Source organism: Tiliqua scincoides, chromosome 1 (assembly GCF_035046505.1).
Source record: "Tiliqua scincoides isolate rTilSci1 chromosome 1, rTilSci1.hap2, whole genome shotgun sequence".
Lineage (NCBI taxonomy): Eukaryota > Metazoa > Chordata > Lepidosauria > Squamata > Scincidae > Tiliqua > Tiliqua scincoides.
In genome coordinates, this window is record NC_089821.1 from 134,529,382 (window position 1) to 134,551,774 (window position 22,393).

Sequence of the window (22,393 nt, forward strand, 5' to 3'; positions counted from 1 at the left end):
GAGAAATTGCAAGATGGAACCTGTTCCAGATATTTGGATCCAAATGATCCTGACAAATATGGAAAAATTGCTCACAATGAGAAGACAGCAGTTGAGTCGGTCTTTGCAGGTTCAAGCCAGTTTAGAGACTCTTTCCCATCAGATGGATGTGCGCAAGGAGCAATTGGAAGATGTGCAGAAACAAGCAGAAGATAAACAATATAAACAAGGGAGTGAGAAAGCGGAAAGGATGCTGGTGAGGAACGAAACCAGAAGATTGGACACAGGAAGAAGTGAACAGGATGGGGAAGAAGTGCAGATGGAGATCAAGATAGGTAAGATAAACAGAGTAACATGGGTGCACAAAATACAAAATTTGTTGGAACAAGAAGGAGAAAATATATTCCAGTTAACTGGAAGAATGAACACATCTTATATAAGAAAGTGTGAACCTATTAGATTTTGTTATAGAGATAAACAATTAAAGATATTACAGGACAAAAAATGGAAAGTAAGAAAGAAAAAGAAACTTGAGGGTTAACCTGAAGGTTAAAAGAAAATTGGAGGATCTTCTTTAGTCAACAATAATGATCAAAATCTATTTAAAAAAACATACAAAATTGATATATATGAATTAGAATGTATTAAAAAATAGTTGGAAATGTTAACGTGTAGATGAATTGTTTTATATGTGGCTATTATGTCAAAGAAAAAGTAATGTAATTAGATTGGAGAATTAGATTGGAGAATGGTAAAGAATATATTATAAGACCAACTATTATGGTTGGTCCCATAATAGTTTTGAAATTAGATTATTTTTATTTGATATTAATGAGTAACTGATAGAAAGTGAATATTTAAAAAATATATTATAGGGAATTAGGAAAAAATTATATATAAGAATATATAAATTAGAAGAGTTAGAAATAAATGGAAGAATTGTTTTATATGTTGTTATATTTTGCTAACTAGATTATTTTGTTTTAATATTAATGAGCAATTGAAGTTAGTTTATGCTTGATAGAAAGTGAATATTTAGAAAATATAGTATAGGGCATTAGGAAAAATTATATATCATATAAATAAATGGATAAATAAAAGCTAGAAGTAGATGAATAGTAGATTAGGAGATATGGTATGATTAATTAGTAATGGTATATGGTATTTAGCACTCCTAAATGCATATTATGTTTGTATGTCTGTGTGTGTGTGTGCGTGTGTGTGTGTATGTCAATTAAAATAAATAAATAAATAAATAAATAAATAAATAAATAAAAAGTGGCACATGGCATGCTGCAGATTGGCCACAGCTGGAATAAGCCATGGACATGTGGCAGTAGGGGTGCTGCCTTGCTGCACATGTTTTCAGAATTGTCCTTTGTTTTGTGACAATGGATTGGTAGTAAATGGAAGACAAGACAGGTTAAGCTCTTCACCCTTTGGGGTATTTCTAACATGAGGAAGAGCTGCTCGAAAACTACCAGAAGCTAAGTAGGCACAACCTGGGACGTGTTTGGAGGAAAGATCAGAAAAGTTGCTGATAAGCTGTCATGGTTCTCAGTGACAGAGAGGAGGCAAAGGTTGAGAATGTTGGTGACGAAAAGGATAACAGCTGGAAAACACTCCTGCCCACATAATCTGTGTGGCTTTCCTGCAAAAAGCACAGTGTTCCTGCAGCTAAGAGAAAGGTCACTGAACCATTGAAGGACAATAGCTGGAATACATAGAAAAACATTTCTAAAGACCCGGGCAGCCCAATCAGGCCTGCACTGTATCCAATGCAGGGTTGGGACTGCCTGCAGCGCAACTCAGAATAAGGGGAATCCGTTCCCTTTATCCCATGTCACGTGAGCTGCCCCAGTGAGGCTACTCGGTGGCACAGATCTGACCAGGTTGGTGTAAGGTTAGGATCTGGACTAAGTGCTGGAATCTGGCACCACCCCACTTTCAGGCCCAGTACATGCACCACCAACTCTCCCTTCCCCCCACCTTAGAGCACCTCCGTTCCACCCTCCCCCCCCTCCCCAGACCCCTGCATTGGCAGCCTGCTGCCGGCATGAACTTCCTTTTGGCTGGCACCGCAGAGGCTGGATTTGGCCTCTGGAGACTGGCACACATCCATGCACTGGCCTACTAGCTCCTGAGTCATCAGAGACATGCCTTATGGAACGTTTCCGACACCACCGGGCAAGCACAAGTCCTAAATGGGGGTTAGGATTGGGCCCTTATCGGATCTAGGAAGCCTGCCTTGAGCATTATTCAAAGCATTATCCAAAGACCACTCTGATGAGAAGGAAAGGCAGTATATAAACATAGTAATAAACAAACTTGTTTGTTGTTTTAAGGTTTAGAGTAGGCAGAATGACAGCTGCTCAAGCTTGAGCAAAAAAAATCAAGAGAGTTACTTTATTGATGACAAAAAGTGAAGCACTACTTCACTTTTAAGTGAAGATACCAGTTATTATATAGAAGTGTCCTTTAAATTCTTTTATCACCTTATATGAAAGGTCAGTTAGAAATCTCTTCATAGAATTTATTATGACAGGCTTGTTTCATTAGAAGAGCTTTTTTAGGGCCAGTCCACATGAGTTAGGCTGCAATCCTAAACTGTAATTTCAAAGACTTGCCTGTGGGCAAAAGCACAACTTGTGTGTCCACTGGGTCAAACCAATTGTGACACAGAAAGGTGCTGTCATACAAAAGTTCCCTTGGTCTTAACTTTTAGTCACATCAATCATAATTGTATAATCATAATAGACTTTTCCTCACACAATATTAATGTTCTCCTTTACTTCATAATATCTCAGTTGTGTCTAGTCAGTCTTGTCCAGAATGCTTCCTTTAACTTCTTCCTTCTGCCTCCAGCAATCTCCAGATTTTCAGCGTTACTGAGCTGTTTTTCTCTGTTGTCACAGCAAGGGATTGCTTTTTCCAAAGTTACTGAACTGCTCTCCATGCAGCTTTCCAGATTTCTTTTGTCAGTGCCTTCACAGCTGTACACACTTCAAAGCCCCAACCAACTCAAACATCTGACCATAACTCAAAAAGTCTGTAAAGTTGGGGGCCTTCTGTACACATTTACATGGGGTCTCAGTGGGGCTTATAGTTGAGTAGACATGCATAGGATTGCACTATAAGTAGCCATTGAATTAGACATTTAATATTAGAAACGTAGCCTCATACTAATAAAACATTTTTACAGACAATGAAGTGATAGCTACTAATACTGCATAAATAAAGTCATATGCATGGTCCAGAGTGACCGAATCCCTTTCCATACATGTGATATTTAAAATAGACTGATACAAACATTCTACAGTATTTTTTTCCTGCACTTATGAGATCCACACTGACAGGCAGTCTCTGCTTCAGGCATACTTCCAGCTTCATAACCATAATCCCATGTAAGTTCAGTTCCAGCTTTTACATGCCTATAAAGCAAACAGAAAGCAAACTCAGTAAATATAATAATAAGCAGCTCTGCTTACTTTTCATACCTGCTTTCTCATGGTTCTACAGCCCAATCCTGAGCTGCCTGGTACCCAGGGCTAAAGCAGTGCCAAAATGGCTGCTGCAGTATCCTGAGCATGCCAGGTAGCTACTAGCAGCTTCTCAGGGGAAGGGAACATTCATCCCCTTCCCCTGAGTAAGGGAAGTGGCACTGCAATGGGGTTACTTGATTCTGCGCTGGCTATTTAGAGAGTGCAGAGTAAAGTAGTTTAGTGAGAAGGGGGATGGTGAGGGAGGGAAAGGGGAGATAAAAGGAGACTTAGAGATGGTAGAGAAATTAAATGAGTTCTTTGTCACGGCAGAAGACCTCACGCAGATACCGCTGCCCAAACGGCTCCTCCTGACCGAGGAATTAAGTCAGATAGAGGTTAAAAGAGAAGATGTTTCAGATCTCATTGATAAATTAAAGATCAATAAGTCACCGGGCCCTGATGGTATCCACCCAAGGGTTATTAAGGAATTGAAGAATGAAGTTGCAGATCTCTTGACTAAGGTATGCAACTTGTCCCTCAAAATGGCCACGGTGCCAGAGGTTTGGAGGATAGCAAATGTCACACCGATCTTTAAAAAGGGAATGAGAGGGGACCCAGGAAACTATAGGCCAGTCAGCCTAATATCTATTCCAGGTAAGGTGGTGGAATGCCTCATCAAAGATAAAATCTCAAAACACATAGATGAACAAGCCTTGCTGAGGGAGAATCAACATCGCTTCTGTAAGGGTAAGTCTTGCCTCACAAACCTTATAGAATTCTTTGAAAACGTCAACAGGCATGTGGATGTGGGAGAAGCCGTGGACATTATATATCTGGACTTTCAGAAGGCGTCTGACATGGTTCCTAACCAAAGGCTACTGAAAAAATTCCATAGTCAGGGAATTAGAGGGCAGGTCCTCTCATGGATTGAGAACTGGTTGAAGACCAGGAAACAGAGAGTTGGTGTCAATGAGCAATTTTCACAATGGAGAGAGGTGAAAAGCGGTGTGCCCCAAGGATCTGTCCTGGGACCGGTGCTTTTCAACCTCTTCATAAATGACCTGGTGACAGGAGTGAGCAGTGAGGTGGCTAAGTTTGCAGACGACACCAAACTTTTCCGAGTGGTGAAGACCAGAAGTGATTGTGAGGAGCTCCAGAAGGATCTCTCCAAACTGGCAGAATGGGCAGCAAAATGGCAGATGCGTTTCAATGTAAGTAAGTGCAAAGTCATGCACATTGGGGCAAAAAATCAAAACTTCACATATAGGTTGATGGCTTCTGAGCTGTCTGTGAGTGATCAGGGGAGAGATCTTGGGGTGGTGGTGGACAGGTCGATGGAAGTGTCGACCCAATGTGCAGCGGCAGTGAAGAAGGCCAATTCTATGCTTGGATCATTAAAAAAGGTATTGAGAACAAAATAGCTAATATTGTAATGCCGTTGTACAAATTGATGGTAAGGCCACACCTGGATTATTGCATCCAGTTCTGGTTACCACATCTCAGAATGGACATAGTGGAAATGGAAAAGGTGCAAAAGAGAGCGACTAAGATGATTACTGGGCTGGGGCACCTTCCTTATGAGGAAAGGCTATGGCGTTTGGGCCTCTTCAGCATAAAAAAGACGCCTGAGGTGGGACATGATTGAGACATACAAAATTATGCATGGAAAGGATAGAGTGGATAGAGAGATGCTCTTTACACTCTCACATAACACCAGAACCAGGGGACATCCACTGAAATTGACTGTTGGGAGAGTTAGGACAGACAAATATTTATTTACTCAGCGTGTGCTTGGTCTGTGGAACTCCTTGCCACAGGATGTGGTGATGGCATCTGGCCTGGATGTCTTTAAAAGGGGATTGGACAAGTTTCTGGAGGAAAAATCCATTTCGGGTTACAAGCCCTGATGCATATGTGCAACCTCCTGATTTTGGAGGTGGGCTGTGTCAGAATGCCAGATGCAAGGGAGGGCACCAGGATGAGGTCTCTTGTTATCTGGTGTGCTCTCTGGGGCATTTGGTGGGCTGCTGTGAGATACAGGAAGCTGGACTAGATGGGCCTATGGCCTGATCCAGTGAGGCTGTTCTCATGTTCTTACCACTGTGTGTCTTGTCCTTGCATCTCAAAATGCCAAACGCCTTTCTTTATAGAAATGTAACCTCAAGTCTATCTTTTAAATCGGAGATTCCCAAACTGGGGCATTGAAAGCATTATTTCTGCCCCCTTAAGGGGCGGGATGATGACAATGGCAGCAACGTGATCACCATGATTGTGCCACTGCCAGGGATAACAGGGTTTTTTGGGGGGAGCATGTGAACCCCTCTTCAGGGCTCCCCAAGTCTCAGAATAGCTAAAAATAGCTATCACAATCCACTTCGCCTATTTTTAGCTGTTTTTAGCTGAGGCTTGGGGAGCCCTGCAGAGGGGTCCACAGGCTCCCTGCATCCCCTGAAAGGCCAGCACTGTCAGAGGTAAGTGGGGAAAAAAACCCTGTTGTCCCTGGCAGCAGAGTGATAGTGTTGTTGCCTTTGCCCCTCCCCTTCAAGCACTTACTCCCTGAGAGTCTGGAAACTGATGCTTTAAATAAACCATTCATATTACAGGCTTCTGTCTGTTGTCAGTACTGGCTCACATGAACTGGCTTCATCTGAATCTGGCCTTGCCACTCAAGTCTGCTACTGGACATTTTGTGTCTACCCACAATCTTGAGACTTGAGCACTGGAATTGGAAGCGGTCTCAGAGCCTTCAAGAGCTGGGAGTAGCTCAAAAGATTTCAGCTTTCCTTGTAGCTTGAGGATTGGCTGTAATCAGAGTGGTGGCAGCCTACTGAGGGGCTATAGGCCCTAAAAGAAACATGTGCTCATCTGGTAACAGGTGTTTGAGCCACCCAGGTGGATATGTGCTAAGAACTTAGTGATTGGTGTATTTGTTTAACAACTGTACCTTGCTGTCTCTGGTGTATTTAAGCCCTTGAGATAGCCAGGGACAACAGAAACAAAACTAAGAACAGTAGATTTCTCTCTCCAGCTAATTGTAAAAGCCCTGAGAGTACAGTTTACTTGAAAATGAATTAGGAACACGAACTCCTTACTTGCTTGGAGTATTTAGACAGTGGGCCAGGCATGCATAAGAACAGATTGGTCCTGGGAATGAGACGGACTCTGGACCATTGCAATGATATATGCAGAGTTTCAGATATTTGTTTAGACAATAAAGTTTTAGACTTGTGATGTATGATTTACGTGTGACATTTTTCTGTGATTAGTTGATTATCAGATATATGTCAAGTTGTATGGATGCCAAGTTACACTACCATCTGTGTCAAAAATCTTAACACACTGTACTGGAGTTTAAGGGCCAAATCCTATCCAATTTTCCAGCACTGGTGCAGCTGTGCCAACCAGACATGTAGGTGCATCCTGCAGTAAGGGAGTAGTCACAGAGGCCTTCTCCTGGTAAGGGAACAGGGCTACATAATGGCTGCACCGGCACTGGAAAGTTGGATAGGATTGGGCATAATGACCTGGTCACTGATGTCCAGGTACACTCAGCTAAGAGAGAGTCCATGAAATGTTCTCAATAATATCTTGCTTATTTGAAAACAGGTTCGGTAAAATTTTGATACTATACAAAAGCTTTGACCTCAATTTACAAATGTGCAAAACTGTGCATCTGGGTGAGATTACCATATCCATAGCACTTTTCAGGGAAATGTATTTCAGATTCAGACACCTTTATTAGGCATTATTAAGCATACAACAAAAAAAAAAATACAGAAGTGCACAAGCATAACATAGCAAACTACAAATAACACCTATAACCAAACACTTCAGAGAGTAGGGGCACGCTTCAGATTAGTCGCCACGAATATATTCATTAATATATTCATTAGAAATACTAATATTTTTAAGTACATTAGAAAAATAGTACTTAAAAACAACCCTAATATGCAACTGGAATGACAATTGAGGATTGAGGTGGAAGAATTAAGTTTTTAGTTATTGCTGCTAATAATAAAACAGATTTTAAAAGTGCTCTCAGTAAGGTAGGGAATAATTGCAATTTCCAATAGTTGATACTGAAAACCTAAAAACTAAGAAGCTGATTGGAAATATTATCCAGACTTTTTTTTAAAGACTAGATGCCGTTTAGATTAGCTCTAATTTTTAATGAAACTGAAACCATGGTTTCATTTGCTGCACAAGATTCCCTTGATGCCAATGAGCAACAAAATAGAGGAGTTTGGAGAAAGAGGGAAACTGCCTTAACATCTGCATCAAACACTTCAAATTGGTTTGTGGCCAATTTTTAACTATTCTGATAAAATACTTAATCATGGTGAGGGAAAACAGTATTTGAACATGGAAGACATAAAATTCTTCCATGTAAAAGTCTTCATACGAGTCCTTTGATGTTCACATTAAAGCATCAAGAAAGTTCAAAGATATGGTGGGAGTCACTTTACGCATAGTGATGCAGTATCTATGCTGCAAAAATGACACATCTATTTGTTTTGCCTTTTTAAATAAGAACACTTGCTGAAGTTTTAGTAGTACAATATTGTGCTGGTGCCAAAGGAGGCAAAACTTTTCTAACAACCTTTAGGATGGTCACCAGCAATGACCACCATCCTCTTTGCATTGAATCCTGTGCTCCAAAAATAAAACAATTGGGAGTCGAGCCTGACTTACTTGGCCATCTGTCACAAGATGAGGCATTTAGGCTCATTAAAGGGAGACTCCTGGACATTCATACTTCCAAAATTCTATCTGCTGCTAATAAAATACCAATACACTTTCACTTACCGGTTAAAGTAGGGGAAATCCCCAACTATTTATACATTTTGGAATGCCCAAAAATCAGAAGAGCCTTTTCTATGGCCCGTTGCAATTCTATTCCATCTGCTGTTCTCTGGGGCAGATTTAATGGTACTCCTCCCCAGGAAAGAATTTGTCCCTGCTCCCAGCGAGTGGTAGAAACGTTAGACCACCTCTTTTCCATTGTCCGCTCCACAATGAGGCCAGGAGGAAATGCTTAGTTCTTCAACCCCATCTTAATTCCCTTTCTGAGGACTCTGTCATACTGCAATACCTATTAGCTACCACTGACCCTAATACCATTTTTCAGATTGCTACATTCATCTCACAAATTGTGGCGTCCAACTTGAAGCGTGCCCCTATTTCTTGAAGTCCTTGGTTTCTAGGAGTTAATTGTAGCTTGGTATGTTTTTAGTAAATGAACCATTAGTTAGCTCTTTTAAGCTTTTTTTTTTTTTTGTTATGTATGAAAGTGTTCAATGTTTTTTGTAATTGTATGCCAATAAAGGTACTGAAACTGAAACTGAATCCTGTGCTCCACAATACAAGATCAGGGGTTACATTTGGTAAACTTTTCCTTATTGAGGAAATATGTTTTTTGTTATAAGAGTATTTATAATGATTCCAAAGCCAGAAAAATGTTTCAAACCTGTTTGTAAAGAATGCCACCCAAGGGAAATTTCTGTTGTGGGTCTCTACAAAGACACTCTGCACGAACAGATTTGGACAGCAGCTGTGCTATAAACAAATGAATGAAAGTTAAACACAGAAGGATTGACTTTTGCCTTATGCAAAATTATAAAACATTTAAATATATACTCCAGTTTGTGAATTGACATTTTCAGGAAATAGAACTCTGTTCTAATAAGATATTCTCTTTAATCTAAAAACAGGTATCTAATAGGAGGAACAGTATACAATACAAGAAGGAAAGGCACCATCACTGTCACATGATGTGGCATTATGGAATTACAAAAGTGCCAGGACAAAACAATTTCACTTTGTAGAAGCAACACTTCCTCTCCCAATATCAAGATACATAGAGTAACTTTACTTGAACACCCAAATCCAAGGAGTAAAGTAGGTGAATATCAGCTTTAGAAATCAGCCGATACCTTGATTATAAAGGCCAAGGGCTTGAGCTCCTCTTTCCATGCAAAGAGCCAACAGTATGCTGCAAGTCTGTGTTTGAACCACAAAACCCAATGCAAACAAAATATATTCATAGGAGATGGAAGATGGTATATGTGTCAAGCCTACCTGCCACCCTCTTAGCCCTTGGGCAGGCTGCAACCTCCACTGTCGCAGGGAGTGGTGAACTATAGACCATGCTCTAGGCCAATGTTTCTCAACATTTGTCCTCCACAGTACCACTTCACATGTCCTTCACAGTACCACTTCACTTCACCTATTCAAAGTACCACCAGAAGTAACTGGTGATGACATCGTCAGTTACTTCTGGAGTGGGAGGCCAGATGTGATGCAACCAACACCAATAAGAGGATCAGGGTGAAGAGGAGGGCTTTTTCAAGCATGGAAAAGCTTTGGAGCTCTGCCTGCCGAGCCAAGCCTCCTACCACCGTTTGTTGTGTCACATTCCTGGTCTTGCTGCAAGGTGGCCAGTGTCCAGGGGTCTTGCAAGTACCACCAGACACCAACTCAAGTACCACTGGTGGTACCTGCACCATTCGTTAAGAAACACTGTTCTAGGCACCAGTTCACTATTAAGTCTGGACTGCCTCCCAAGAATAAACTGGTGGTTTTCCCTTGACATGCTACAATCTCTTTTCAAAGTGGTTCTCTCTGGTGCAAGACAGAGGCAAGCCCAGCAGAAAGCAGCAGAGACTGTCAGCTGGTATGTCTCCACCACCCACAGGAAAGGAGCCCTTGTCTTAAACTGATGTGGTGGCTGAACAGGAGAAGGGCAGGAATCTTTCATTCTCCCCCATGAGAACATTGCTGCAACTAATATAGTGTCAATGTGACAGTTTGAATTGGAGTCAATGTTTCACTCTCTCTCACACACACCCCCACACACCCCTTCGAGTATTAAGGGCACAATTCTAACCAACTTTCCAGCACCAAGGTAAGGGCAATGCAGCTCCAAGGTGAAGGAACAAACATTTCCTTACCTTGAGGAGGCCTCCATGACTGCCACCCAACTGCAGATTGCAGCACATGCCCCACTGGCACAGCTGTGTCAGTGTGGGAAAGTTGGTTACGATGCTACCACAGTAGCATCAAGTCTAATATTAAAAACAAAATACTGAAATGAACGGGAACCCACCTGAAATGGGCTTGCGACCCACCTAGTGGGTCCCGGCCCACAGTTTGAGAAACACTGTCTTAAAGCATTAAAAAGTCACTTCTGATTTCCTGGAGAAACCATATGTGACATTTTTTCAGCAATAGGGGTCAGTCTGAGTCCGGCAGAGTCCATGGATGGACATCCACGGCCTCTGTTGGGCTTAGAGGACCCTCTGGAGGTGAGGGAAACAGAAGGGGCCATGGACCAGATCTACTGAATCCACAGATATGGAATCTGCAGATACCTGTGACCCCCTGTACTTATCCCCAGAGCTGACACACTCTGCAAACCACCACATGGCAAGATCATGCCCCAACTTAAAAAAAAAATGAAATGTGATTGTAACTTACATTAAGAAATCTGCCCACATTGCCTTCCCTACTGGCATCCAGCAAACAGAGATTCTCTTTATTAAAATTTCTTTGGCACGCCTCAGCAACATCTTCAGTCTTCTTAGAATGATCAAGTTCTTGTCTGCCCGTCCTGATATTGTCCTTGCATTGTTTTCTAGTCCATCTATCATCTTGAACTGATTTACTGGACAAAGTGGTTTTCTTTTCATGGTGGTTTGTATCAACTTCAGATGGTGCAGTGTTCACTAGTTCCTTGGGCTCTCTTTGTAGGCTTGGTTCTGTTGACAAATATTTCAAGAAAACACATGATACATGAGCATCAAGTTAAACTCATTCCCAGGGATTTTCCGATGCTCTCCACCTTGAATTTTCTGAACACTTCCCCATGCCAGCACTTGGAAAGAATACTCATGAATAGAGCCATGAGAATGCTCAAGAATAGAGGTCTAAGGGTGCAGTCCTAACCCCTTATGTCAGTGCTTTCCAGCACTGGCATAGCGGTGCCATTGGGACATGTGCTGCATCCTGCAGTTGGGGGTCACTCACGGAGGCCTCCTCAAAGTAAGGGAATGTTTGTTCCCCTACCTCAGAGCTGCATTGCCCTTATGTCAGTGCTAGAAAGCACTGACATAAGGGGTTAGGATTGCTCTCTAAAACTGTTTTATTTTTTCGTGGATGGCGGTGTTAGCCTAAAAAGGGGGGGTTTGAAAGCAGTGTTATAGCAGTGTTATGTGTTTTTTTTCCAAATCAATTTTTTAATCAATTTAAAAACATTTTTATCCAGTAAAATCACTATCATGTGGGTAGAGGCAGTCTAAAATGTTTTTATTTTGGGGGGTATTTCGGTGTTATAAAAAAAATAAAAATTACTGAAAGTGGTGTTGTGTTTTTATTCAAAAATTACATTTTAATCCATTTTAAAGGCACTTCTATCAATTCTAATCACTGTCATGTAGGTAGTATACTGTCAGCAGACATAGCCACAGGCATAACAAACATAAAATCCTCCCCCATCCAGAATAATGACACAAGACAGATGTGTAGGTAAAAAGGGCCTCTTTACTTAAGGTTCAAAGCAGCTGGCTAACCATTCTATAGTGACCAATTTCACGATATAGCATGCCAATTAAGCCTAACTTAAACAGAATTGAACATTGCATTGAATTGCTTAAAAAAAGGTTTTGAAGTACAGAGGAAAAAAAACCATAGCAATTTAAAGCAACAGAATTGAATATTGCATTGAATTGCTAAAAAAAAAAACAGGTTTGAAACTGCAGAGAAGCATTTGAATTTTTAGAAACCTTCCAAAACAGCAGCAAAACTCCAGAACCAGAGCTCAAAGAATCTCAGTTCTGGCTCTCCAGCTTTCCTCAACAGCCTTCCTGCTACTCCCACCCCAAACACCTTTACTTAGCCCAGTGGCAGAGGAGAGCTTCTTCCTCCTCTGTTGGCAGAGACCACATAGCAAATTTAAACTCTGGCATATCCACCTAATGCAACAGAACTGAACATAGTAGTGAATTGGTTTTGAAAGAAAAAAAACTGCAGACCAAAAAATTTGCACTTTAAGTACCTTCTAACATTAACACAGAACCACTGTAAACCAGCTTCTGTTCTGGTTCTGTTCTGTTCACTGCAGTCTAAGGTTTCAACAGGCTCCTCAGGTTTGGGAATTGATGAGCATGCTCACATGAGCATGCTGTGTAGGTAGCAGTACAGTTCCAGCAGCACAGTTTTGTGCTGCCCAGGAGTGACAGAGAAATGGAGAACAAAGTGTGTTAATTAGTTGCTGGAAAATTCCTGTAAGCACTCAAAATGCTCTGCAGATGCTTTGCAGAAGATTAGCAGGCACTTTAAAAAGTCAGTTTCAGGTTACCCTGTTTCGTGGCTTGAAGAGCTGAATTTTGCATTACATTGATGTATTTCGCAATAACCATTTTGGATTGCCCCTACTCATGAGTTACCATACATGATGCAAAATATATACATACACAGACAGGAGGAACTAACTGTGCGGTACAAAGATTGGGTAGTAACTTATAACAATACATTGGCATGAAATAGGGGGCAGGGAATGTGGCCAGGAGGTCGAACTGTCACTTTGCCTGAAAAAGCAAAGAACTGCTTGGAAGGTTACCAATTTTTGAAACACCATTGAAAAAATTGGGTTTATGTTCAGAAGATGGAACATGTCAAGCCTATATGTCACCCTCTTAGCCCTTGGTGGAGGGCTATAACCCTTGGAAAAGCTGTCTATGAGGCCTGTTGAATCCCTTTCCTTGGAGGTATTCAAGAGGCAGCAGGCTAGATGCCTATAAAGGATGTTTCAATATACTTGTCTCAGAGCAGGAAGGGTACATGATCCAATGGTACATGACCCATTGGGTAATTATTCACAGAATGCTTTGGGGGTCCAGATTCACTGGTCTGACAGTGGACCATTTTAATAGGTCCCTAACCCATTTAACCCAATACAAACACACCAGATCAAGAATATGCCTGCTGAATATACCAGTGGAAGCATGCCCATAGTTGTCATGGCAGTTCCAAGTCATATCAGATATGGGGGCCCTCACATGAATACTGAAGTGCCCAATAATAGGGACCAATATCTTCAATATCATCTCTGTTGACTGAAGCAAGAGACTCACCTGCTATAGTAACATAGTAGGTGGCATACCAAAAAAATCCTTATACAGTGAGCCTGTGTCACCTGCGGATTCTGAACCCACAGATCACTCTGACATGAACCCTTGGGAGGTAATGGGAGCTATGCTCCTGTCACCTCCGGACGGTGTTCTGAGGTCCCAGAGGGTGTTCCTGGGCCTCAGAAGCCTTATAAGAGACTAAAAGGTCACTTCCAGTTTTTCCCTGAAAACCAGAAGTGACCTTCTAAGGCCTCCTAAACAACTTAGAAGGTGTTCTGAGGGCCATGGAGGCTGCATGTGATCTCCACAGGCCTCAGAACACTCTCTGGAGACAATGGGTGCACTGTTTCTATCGCCTCCGGAGGATTAGAGGGCCTCAAGACCTGTAGATTTCATCATCCATGGGTTTCCTTATCTGCAAGGGGTTTTGGAACAGAACCTGCACAGATAATACGGGACACCTTGTATTGTCTTTAAAACCCAGCACCCAATACCAGATACACACCTGAACAGATCTGCTGAGCAGCAGTTGTGGAAAAGAAGATGAATCACAATTGTCATCTCCAGTGGTTTTAACTGCTCCCAGCAGACACAGCTGAGAGAAATTAATTGTACTCCCTTCATCCACCGCAACCACATTTCACCCCAAGCACACTGGACTGGCTTCTGTGTTTCAAGTAACAATGTCCAATACATTTTAGTGTAATCTCTATTCAATCAAATTATTATTGTCCTACGTTTACAGTCCTTCTATGTATCAATTAGGCTTTAACCCAGAGCTGCAAATTTACTTTCATCACCTTTCTTGGCTGCAGTGGTCACTCTTCTGGCCAACTTGCGGCATACAGAACTTTCCTTTCCCTCTGAGCTGGCATGAGAGATTACCTTAAAAGGAAAAAAAAAATCAATCTACATATTCGTCAAATGCTTCTACCTCTTCTAAATGAGTTCTTTCAATCTTCCCCTTAGGGCAGTGCTTCCCAAACCTACCTAGCTTGCGAAGCCCTTCACACTGCAGGTGCAGCACTCAGAACCCAGAAGTGAGTGGCGATGCTGCAAAATGCTTCATGCAATGATGTCTTGAGGTCTCCCCTATCTATCTCTGTGCCTATTGCCATTCAGCTGATGCAACTAATCTTCCCTTCCCACACATGGGTTGCAAGAAAAGATTCCATTACCTGCTGCTTCTGCCACTGTACTAGAAGCCCAATTCCATGACCAATTAGCCAGAAGCTTTAGGCATGTTCAATGTGAAACTGGGATGCAGTTCTCAAATATCAGCCACTCCCTTTCAGCCTCTGCTCCCCAGCTGCAATATGAGGGTGATGCTACTTACTCCACTGACTTGGTTGTTGTATACATGTTACCGCTTTGCATTTTTAAGTAATTCTTTGAGTATTTTAGGGTGGATCTAGTGCCAGTAGTAAAGTTAAAGCAACTAATACCCACCTAAATCAGTATACCTAGTGACCCTCTGGGTGCCACCATCAGGATTCTCCAAAGGGGAGTGATGTTACAATGTTTGAATAGCCTAACAAAGTACACAGGTTCATTCACTTTTTCTATCATGATACTGAGGCTAGTCAAAACAATGCAAGTTTCCTTTGCTACCTAAGGGTGCTGACACTGTTTGGTGGATAACCCTAGCCCTGTGAGAGGCAAATGCATCTCTTACCCTCTTAGTACCCTCTATTTCCTCCTAGGTCAAATGGCAATTATTTGCCTCTTTTCTCCTCAACAAGGGTTAACTGGAATATACAGGTATAACCTAATTATTCATGGATTTTTTGACTGCAGTCTTATCTCAATGCCATGGGAAGGGCACTTTAAATCAAAGGAAAAAATACATTTAACAATAGCCGCAATAATGGGGAAGAGGGCAGCCAGTGGACAATCCATGAATCACTCTCTCTCCAGGCACTTAGAACAGCCTGGATCAGAAGCAAGCAACCCCTCCCTAGCCCCTGAGTATGTGAAAGAATGCAAGTCATTATCACCTCCTCCATTCTTTTCCTGCACTGGGCTGGAAGGGGGGGAAGGGAGGGGTTGAAGACAGAATTTCTAAGAGCCTGGAGAGAGACTGATTGCCTCTGTGTGCACTACAAAAAGTCAGCAAGGCTGTTCTTAAATTGCTGAGGACATTGTTTTTTTAAATGGATTTGCTTTAGCTGGATTTTTGCCATCCGCCAGAGTTCTGTGAATGGAAACCTCCCAAATAACAATGCAACCTGTATTCTCTAACTGTTCTGTTGCCACTGTCTGTCTATAACAATTCTTCCCTGAGATCAGGACAGGAGTTGGATGGCTAGGCTGCAAAAGTGCTACAGAACTCATTACCATACAGCATACAGAGAGGAAGAGAGTAGAAGTAGCAGTCTGAAGGTTTTATGAACACTGAGTAGAGATTTAGGGTTCAATCCTATCTAATTTTCCAGCACTGATGCAGCCATGCCAATGGTGCGTGTGCAGCATCCTCTGGTGGTTGGTGGGGTAGCCATGGAGGCCTCCTCAAGCTAAGAGAATATTTGTTCCTTTACGTCATTGCTGCATCACCACTGGAAAGTTGAATAGGATTAGGACCTTAACTGTCTGTACCCTGCAATGAGAGAAGATATCACAGCTACAAGAATACAATTTCACCAAGTACGTACACATTGTACACGGGGTAAAAGAAGGAAGGGTGTATTATCTTTGTGCAAGCAACAGATTGACTTATACCCCAAATCTATTTGATACCAGATATATAGAATAGCTTTGAAGAAAAGAGGAATGTACACTGAAATTCAAAGATACAAAGTAGAACAAAAATTCTCAATTTTTACTGGTTGCTGATGACTCTGAAGGACAGGTGCTCTGGTTTCTGGCATCATGCTAGCTTGATTATTCCAACTTCTGTTATGACTGTAGCTTTGAATTCTGATAAGAAATGGAAAGAGGGATTTTATCCAACAATAACACCTTTTCTTAGAAGTGTTCTAATTTCTAAAGCACAGACATTTTATGAAGCTTTGCAAGGTCAAGACCCCAGAATTAAGCTGCCTATTTAAACCTGTGCTTTGCTGGAATTGAGAATTGCACTTACACTAAAATATTTTACAGCCCAAACCTATCCTTCCCCAGTTCCCAGGGCTGCAGCAGTGTGGATATGGCGACCGCTGCATCCAACAAAGCAGATAGTAATAATAATAACAGTAATAATACAGGTATTTATATACCACATTTCTTGGTCGTCAGATTTCTCCTCAGACTTTAATTCAAGGCAGTTTACAAAGGCAGGCTGTTCTAAATCCCCGTAGGGATTTTTACAATTGAAGAAGGTTCTGTCTTTCAAAAACCACATTTCAGATAGATCTTTTATGATCTGGTATCACATTCTGGACTCCAGTTTCCTCCCACGCAGGCTGACAAGCAGCTCCTTCATATCTCACTTGAAGGGCGGCCAAAGAGCAGGTGGAATAACTCAGCTAGGCTTGTCAGCTGCTTCAAGGTCTCGCCGTTCACGGTGCCGGTGGCCTCGAACTGGCGACTTTCGGATGTTATCTTCAGGCAAACAGAGGCTCTACCCTCTAGACCAGACCTCCTGCCCAGGTGAGCAGTGCCAGTTCTCCTTGGGGTAAGGGAACAAATGTTCCCTTACCCCATGTAGCAGCCAGGTGGCCCCAATGGGTCTCCTCAGATCTGCGCTCGCTACTGAGTGAGTGCAGAATTGAGGAAACCTGTGTCAGGTTTTCTGGTACAGGAGTGGGGTTAGGAATATGGTGGCAGAGCCTGCTGCCATCTCTGCCTCTTCCTGAGCCTGCTTCTTACCTCCCCCGTCCTCCCCCCATCCAGTTCTGCCCCTCCCCACCCTCCCCCAACCCGAAAAGACCTGCCACCGGCTGGTACTAGCGCTTACCACACGGAGCCCTCAGCGTTCTTCCTCTGGCATTGCAATGACTGCCACTGGGCCCAGCACTGATGGTGTGCCAGTAATGCTGTCATGAAAGTGTCTTATGGCAGCAGTGCCAGTGGAGCACCAGCACTGTGGCCCATAAGATTGGGCTCTTAATCTCTTTGGCTTTTTAAAAGCTTTTTGGGCTTTTTAAAAAATCATGCATAATTTGACCACAGATAAAAGAGGGGCTTACGACCAAGCCTTCTAAATACTTTCGATTTCAGAAAAATCCAAAGGATTAAAGAGGGTGTAAAATGAAACTATTTTCCATCAATTTTTGTTTTAAATACAAGTTAACCCAACATACCGTTTGGTTTCTTTTGCCTAGTTACTCAGGGGATGCCTCCTACTGGGAGACACAAGTGTGTGCTTGCATTTTTAATTGCTTGTTATCGAGAGTGTTGATAATATGGGAGGTATCTTGTAAGCCCTGCACTGCGACGTTATTTTCTGAGACTTCATTGGAGATCCAAAAGACTGTCTACAAAACTGGTCCAATGAAAGACAGAAGCATACAAATTGTGGACTATTGCTATTAGCATTTTCTTGTCAACAACAGGATGGAAACACATGTAGCACAGAAGCAATCCTGCCTCAGAGTGGTGATCATTATGTTAGACAAGACAGGAATGGTTACCGTGTGAGGGAATGATCTCTGCAGCAAAGAGCACACATCACTTCTGTGAGTGAAAAATTTGGGAAGAAGGAAGAAAAGAAAGATGCCACTGACAATAAAAATCACAGGAAATGCTGAAAAAGAAGAGTGCCCTGGGCTCATAGTATCTACTATGTTCATAGTATCTACTTAGTTCATCATTAATGAACTAAGCTGCCTATCGTTAATTTGTGTTCACAGGTCCTGGTGGAGCTTCAATGGTTCTGGTGAGCCTCTTCAAGAGTGGAGAAATTTTAACATTGTTACTATAACTGGTTACTTCTAACTTACACACTTGGTTGAGCTTCATTTTTTATAGGTAAAGATTTCCCTTTCCCGGGGGTACTGTCTTTATTGGTTTGGGTGAATTCAAAATCAGAACAGGTTGTGTCCACTTTTCTCTTCCTTGAATATAAAGTGCAACTTCTGTCACTATTGTTTTCAACCTCATAGTCATCATCATCAGTAAGCCTAGATTCATCTCTGCTCACCAGCCTGCCTAAAACAAAAAGCAGAATGTTAGTTTATCATTAGCAACCCCACAGCTGAATTTGTAAACTCCCACAGCTTATCACTGCAACCCAACAGCTTGTAAACTCCCAAGCAGAATTTTACTTTCAGTAAGTAAAGGTGGTAGGTGTGGCACAAGGTATTCCAAAATTCAGTACTGTACAATATTCTTTAGCAGGGGTGTCAAACTTATTCCACACCGAGGGCCGAACAGCATTCATGATGCCTGCTGAGGGCCAGAAGTGATATCATCAGGCAGGAAGTGATGTCATTAAACAGTTCATATCCAAAAATAAACACTTTTTCTCACTTAGGAACTCATTAGCTGCAAATAACAGAAGAGAAAATACACAAGTATTGATTATATTTCAAGATATAAGAGAGCCCAATTTTCATGTGGGTTGCCCTTGCAGCAGTAACACCTCAGCACTGCTCAGCAGCTGAGAGCCTGAGGTTCAGATAAAAAGCTTCCGTGGGTCGCATTTGGCCCCCGGGCCTTATGTTTAACACCCCTGCTTTAGAGGATTGTTTAACAAAATGTGCCAGTTAAGATAATATTCCCCTGACCCCAAGCTCATAACATGTAATTATGGAAGTGTAGAAACCCCTTGCTTCTGGGCAAGGTTCTGTAATTATGTAAGGATATGGTTTGCTAGACCTGCCCCTCTATGTGTGCTGCTACATGCAGCACAACGTGTAGAAAGATATGCAACTGACTACAGTAACTAACTAAAAAGGGAAGGAAGCAAGATGCATGAGGCCCACAGCAAGAAATGAACATAACAAGTTAAATGAAAACTGGATAATGTTCAGTTTATAAAGGAACATATGTGATGAAGTGCAACTCCCCCACCCCATTATCTTTACTATTATGTCACAGTATTGCAATTATGGTTTTTACTTTCTTAAATTTATAAAATTAAAGACACAAGTTTTCCACATTCTCTTTCAGGACGACTTTCCTAACCTGAATAAGTACAAACAAATGTTCCTTTGTCAATGTCATCAAGGCAACGAACACCCCAGCCCTTCTTTCCAGTGTGGAAGACCTGTAGCCGAACTTGAAGGCCATGCTGCACTAGTCTGTTCTGGCACATCATCTTGTCACAACTGCACGACAAGTTGCATTCATAAATTCTGCCACAGAGAAAAACATAATTTTATCAATTTAACTTTTAGAGGGCAAGAGAAGCTGACTGAAAAAAAGATGGCGAGACATCTGGAAACCAAGTACTTTGAAGAACCATTAAAAGAGCTTGGTATGTTTAGTGTGCGGAACATAAGGAGTGAATATGGTATAACAGCCACCTTCAAGTATCTGAAGGTTTGGTAGGCAACCTTCAGTCTCAAAAGACTATGGTATAAGCCTACAGCACCCGGTATTCCCAAGTGGTCTCCCATCCAAGTACTAACCAGGCCTGACCCTGCTTAGCTTCTGAGATCAGACAAGATTGGGCATGTGCAGGGTAACACTATCTGAAGGGCTCTCATGCAAAAGGTGGGGAGACTTGCTTTCTGTGGCGCCTGATGGCAGAACTAGAACCTAGGAGTTCTACAAGCAAGCAGACAACTTTGGAAACTGTCCAGCAGTTGGAAACAACTAGCTGTCCAGCACCAGAACAGTTTTTCTTGGGCAGATATAGAATCCCCCTCATTAAAGATCTTCAAGCAGAGGCTGGACAGTCACTTCCCAGGGATTCTGTAGTTGTTTGCATTGAACACTGTTGGACTAGATGACTTTCATAGAACCTTCCAAAACTAATATTCTATGATTTCATATTTCTAGGGGATCTTTCCCAAAAGTCAGCTATAGGGCACTTCCTCTGACAGAGTGTCTGGAATACCCTCTGGAAGCTAGATATTATTAGAAGAGTAGGCCAGGACTATGGCAATGCTGGACTAGATTGGTTTTTGTCCTGGTCCAGCAGGGCTTCTCTTTTTTTTTGTTTTTTGTATCAGCATTTAAAAAAAAATTTTTTTTAATTGATGTTTAATTTTAAAGTCAGCAGGACTTCTCTTATGACATACTGCAGGTCCAGAATGGCTTGAAACACTCCATTTTTCTTTTGAAAGTAAATAATACTAAGAAAACCTCAGAATGTCTCTGCAACAAGGAGACAGGCTTGATTTCTGACAGATGAGAGATGGTTCTCAAAATGCTTTGATGGACTCTAGGTATAACTATTTGAAAAAAACCTGTCCCTGAAACTTGACAAATTCCAGGACATATCTGCATCCAGAATTGATCAACTTCAAAAAAAGGAAGACAATAGTAGTACAGAAACTGCCTTGTCAGCATGATAGCTTATTGGACTGAAACTTTTGTTGCTGCTTCTGTCTGGGCTTGGAATGTCTGTGAAGAAGAATTGGAGAAGATCTAGAGCAGGGGTGCCCAAACCCCGGCCCGGGGGCCACTTGCGGCCCTCGAGGGAGCCTCCAGTCTCCAATGAGCCTCTGGCCCTCCTGAGATTTGTTGGAGCCCACACTGGCCCGATGCAACTGCTCTCAGCATGACGGCCAACTGTTCGACCTTTCACATGAGCTGTGGTATGAGGGCTCCCTCCATTGCTTGTTGTTTCACATCTGTGATGCAGCAGTGGCAGCAAAGGAAAGGCAAGCCTTGCTTTGTGCAAGGCCTTTTATAAGCCTTGAGCTATTGCAAGACCTTCATTCATTCATATAAGTTCATCTTTAATAAATTGATTTATGTAAACTTATGTAAATTTATTCAAATTTTAAATGTAAATTAATTCTTTTTTTCCCCCGGCCCCCGACACAGTGTCAGAGAGACGATGTGGCCCTCCTGCCAAAAACTTTGGACACCCCTGATCTAGAGCAATAAAAATCTTTTTGACTAATGGGATTAGGTAAGGTTTTTTTTTTCTTGTCTTTGGTCTCCATTGACAGCTTTCAGTGGATTTTTAAAGAGCTGCTTATTGAATTTAGCTTATGTCTCTATCCCTCCAAAGATTTCTTCTAGCTACAACACTAGATGCCATGAATGTGGTTTCCAAATGAAGGGCATAAAAGGAAACATCAGCCAGAAATCTGGAAAAAAGAAGACTTCCTTGAGTATGCCTCTAACCTCATTACAGATTAAGATTTCTTTGCCCTAAATGAGAACAGTGCTAGCTGTAGAAGTCTCCAGAAAACATTAGCTTCATGAAGTTGCAGATCTCTTCCTAGACAAGGCAGACAAGACTGTCTGCACCTCTTTGAGGGAAGTGGTGTGGAGATCAGGTTGACTGGTTGGCCACTTGGCAGGGCAGTAAGGAAAGCAGCAGCATTGACTATGAAGTAGCCTTCTTGCTGCCTATCCTGAGCAACCTTTGCAGATGTTCGGGTGTTATAGACAGATGGAGGAAAACATTCCTACTAGAAAAGCAGATTTTCATCTTGCCAAGGAGGGTTTTCCTTCAGCCTTGAACTTTGCTGATTAGAAAGGAACCTCAATAAAATCTTATATGAGGCCTAAAATGTAAAGAAACTCAAGGTTTCTTACCCACTGGAAATGGGTCCATCCAGTCTTTTATAACTATATCCATGAGGTGCTTCTTTCCCTGGGGACACAGACGCTTCATTGCAGTTTCTTTCAGTCAGACGTAAACATGCACATTTTGTCCTAGAAAGCATAGAGGAAATCTAGTGGAAATAAGGATATAAATAAAGCAACATACATCCCATTTACCCTGGATGCTGGGTTAGA

At 41.9% G+C, this 22,393-nt stretch overlaps 1 protein-coding gene across 2 annotated transcripts in view; it reads right to left on the minus strand.

The window, feature by feature from the left end:
- Nucleotides 1-2,422: 2,422 nt before the first annotated feature.
- SETDB2 (SET domain bifurcated histone lysine methyltransferase 2) overlaps nucleotides 2,423-22,393 on the minus strand; it is a 35,718-nt gene continuing 15,747 nt past the window's right edge. The window contains exons 6-13 of one of the 2 annotated variants that reach the window (XM_066637675.1): nucleotides 22,190-22,309; nucleotides 19,655-19,824; nucleotides 18,469-18,676; nucleotides 16,411-16,504; nucleotides 14,389-14,473; nucleotides 10,938-11,218; nucleotides 8,929-9,017; nucleotides 2,423-3,410 (exon numbers count right to left, since the gene is read on the minus strand). In XM_066637675.1, the coding sequence (XP_066493772.1) occupies nucleotides 3,293-3,410; nucleotides 8,929-9,017; nucleotides 10,938-11,218; nucleotides 14,389-14,473; nucleotides 16,411-16,504; nucleotides 18,469-18,676; nucleotides 19,655-19,824; nucleotides 22,190-22,309 (1,165 nt within the window). In that variant the 3' untranslated portion in view covers nucleotides 2,423-3,292. The remainder of the gene's footprint in view (nucleotides 3,411-8,928; nucleotides 9,018-10,937; nucleotides 11,219-14,388; nucleotides 14,474-16,410; nucleotides 16,505-18,468; nucleotides 18,677-19,654; nucleotides 19,825-22,189; nucleotides 22,310-22,393) is intronic. The other variant, XM_066637682.1, reaches the window with a different exon arrangement.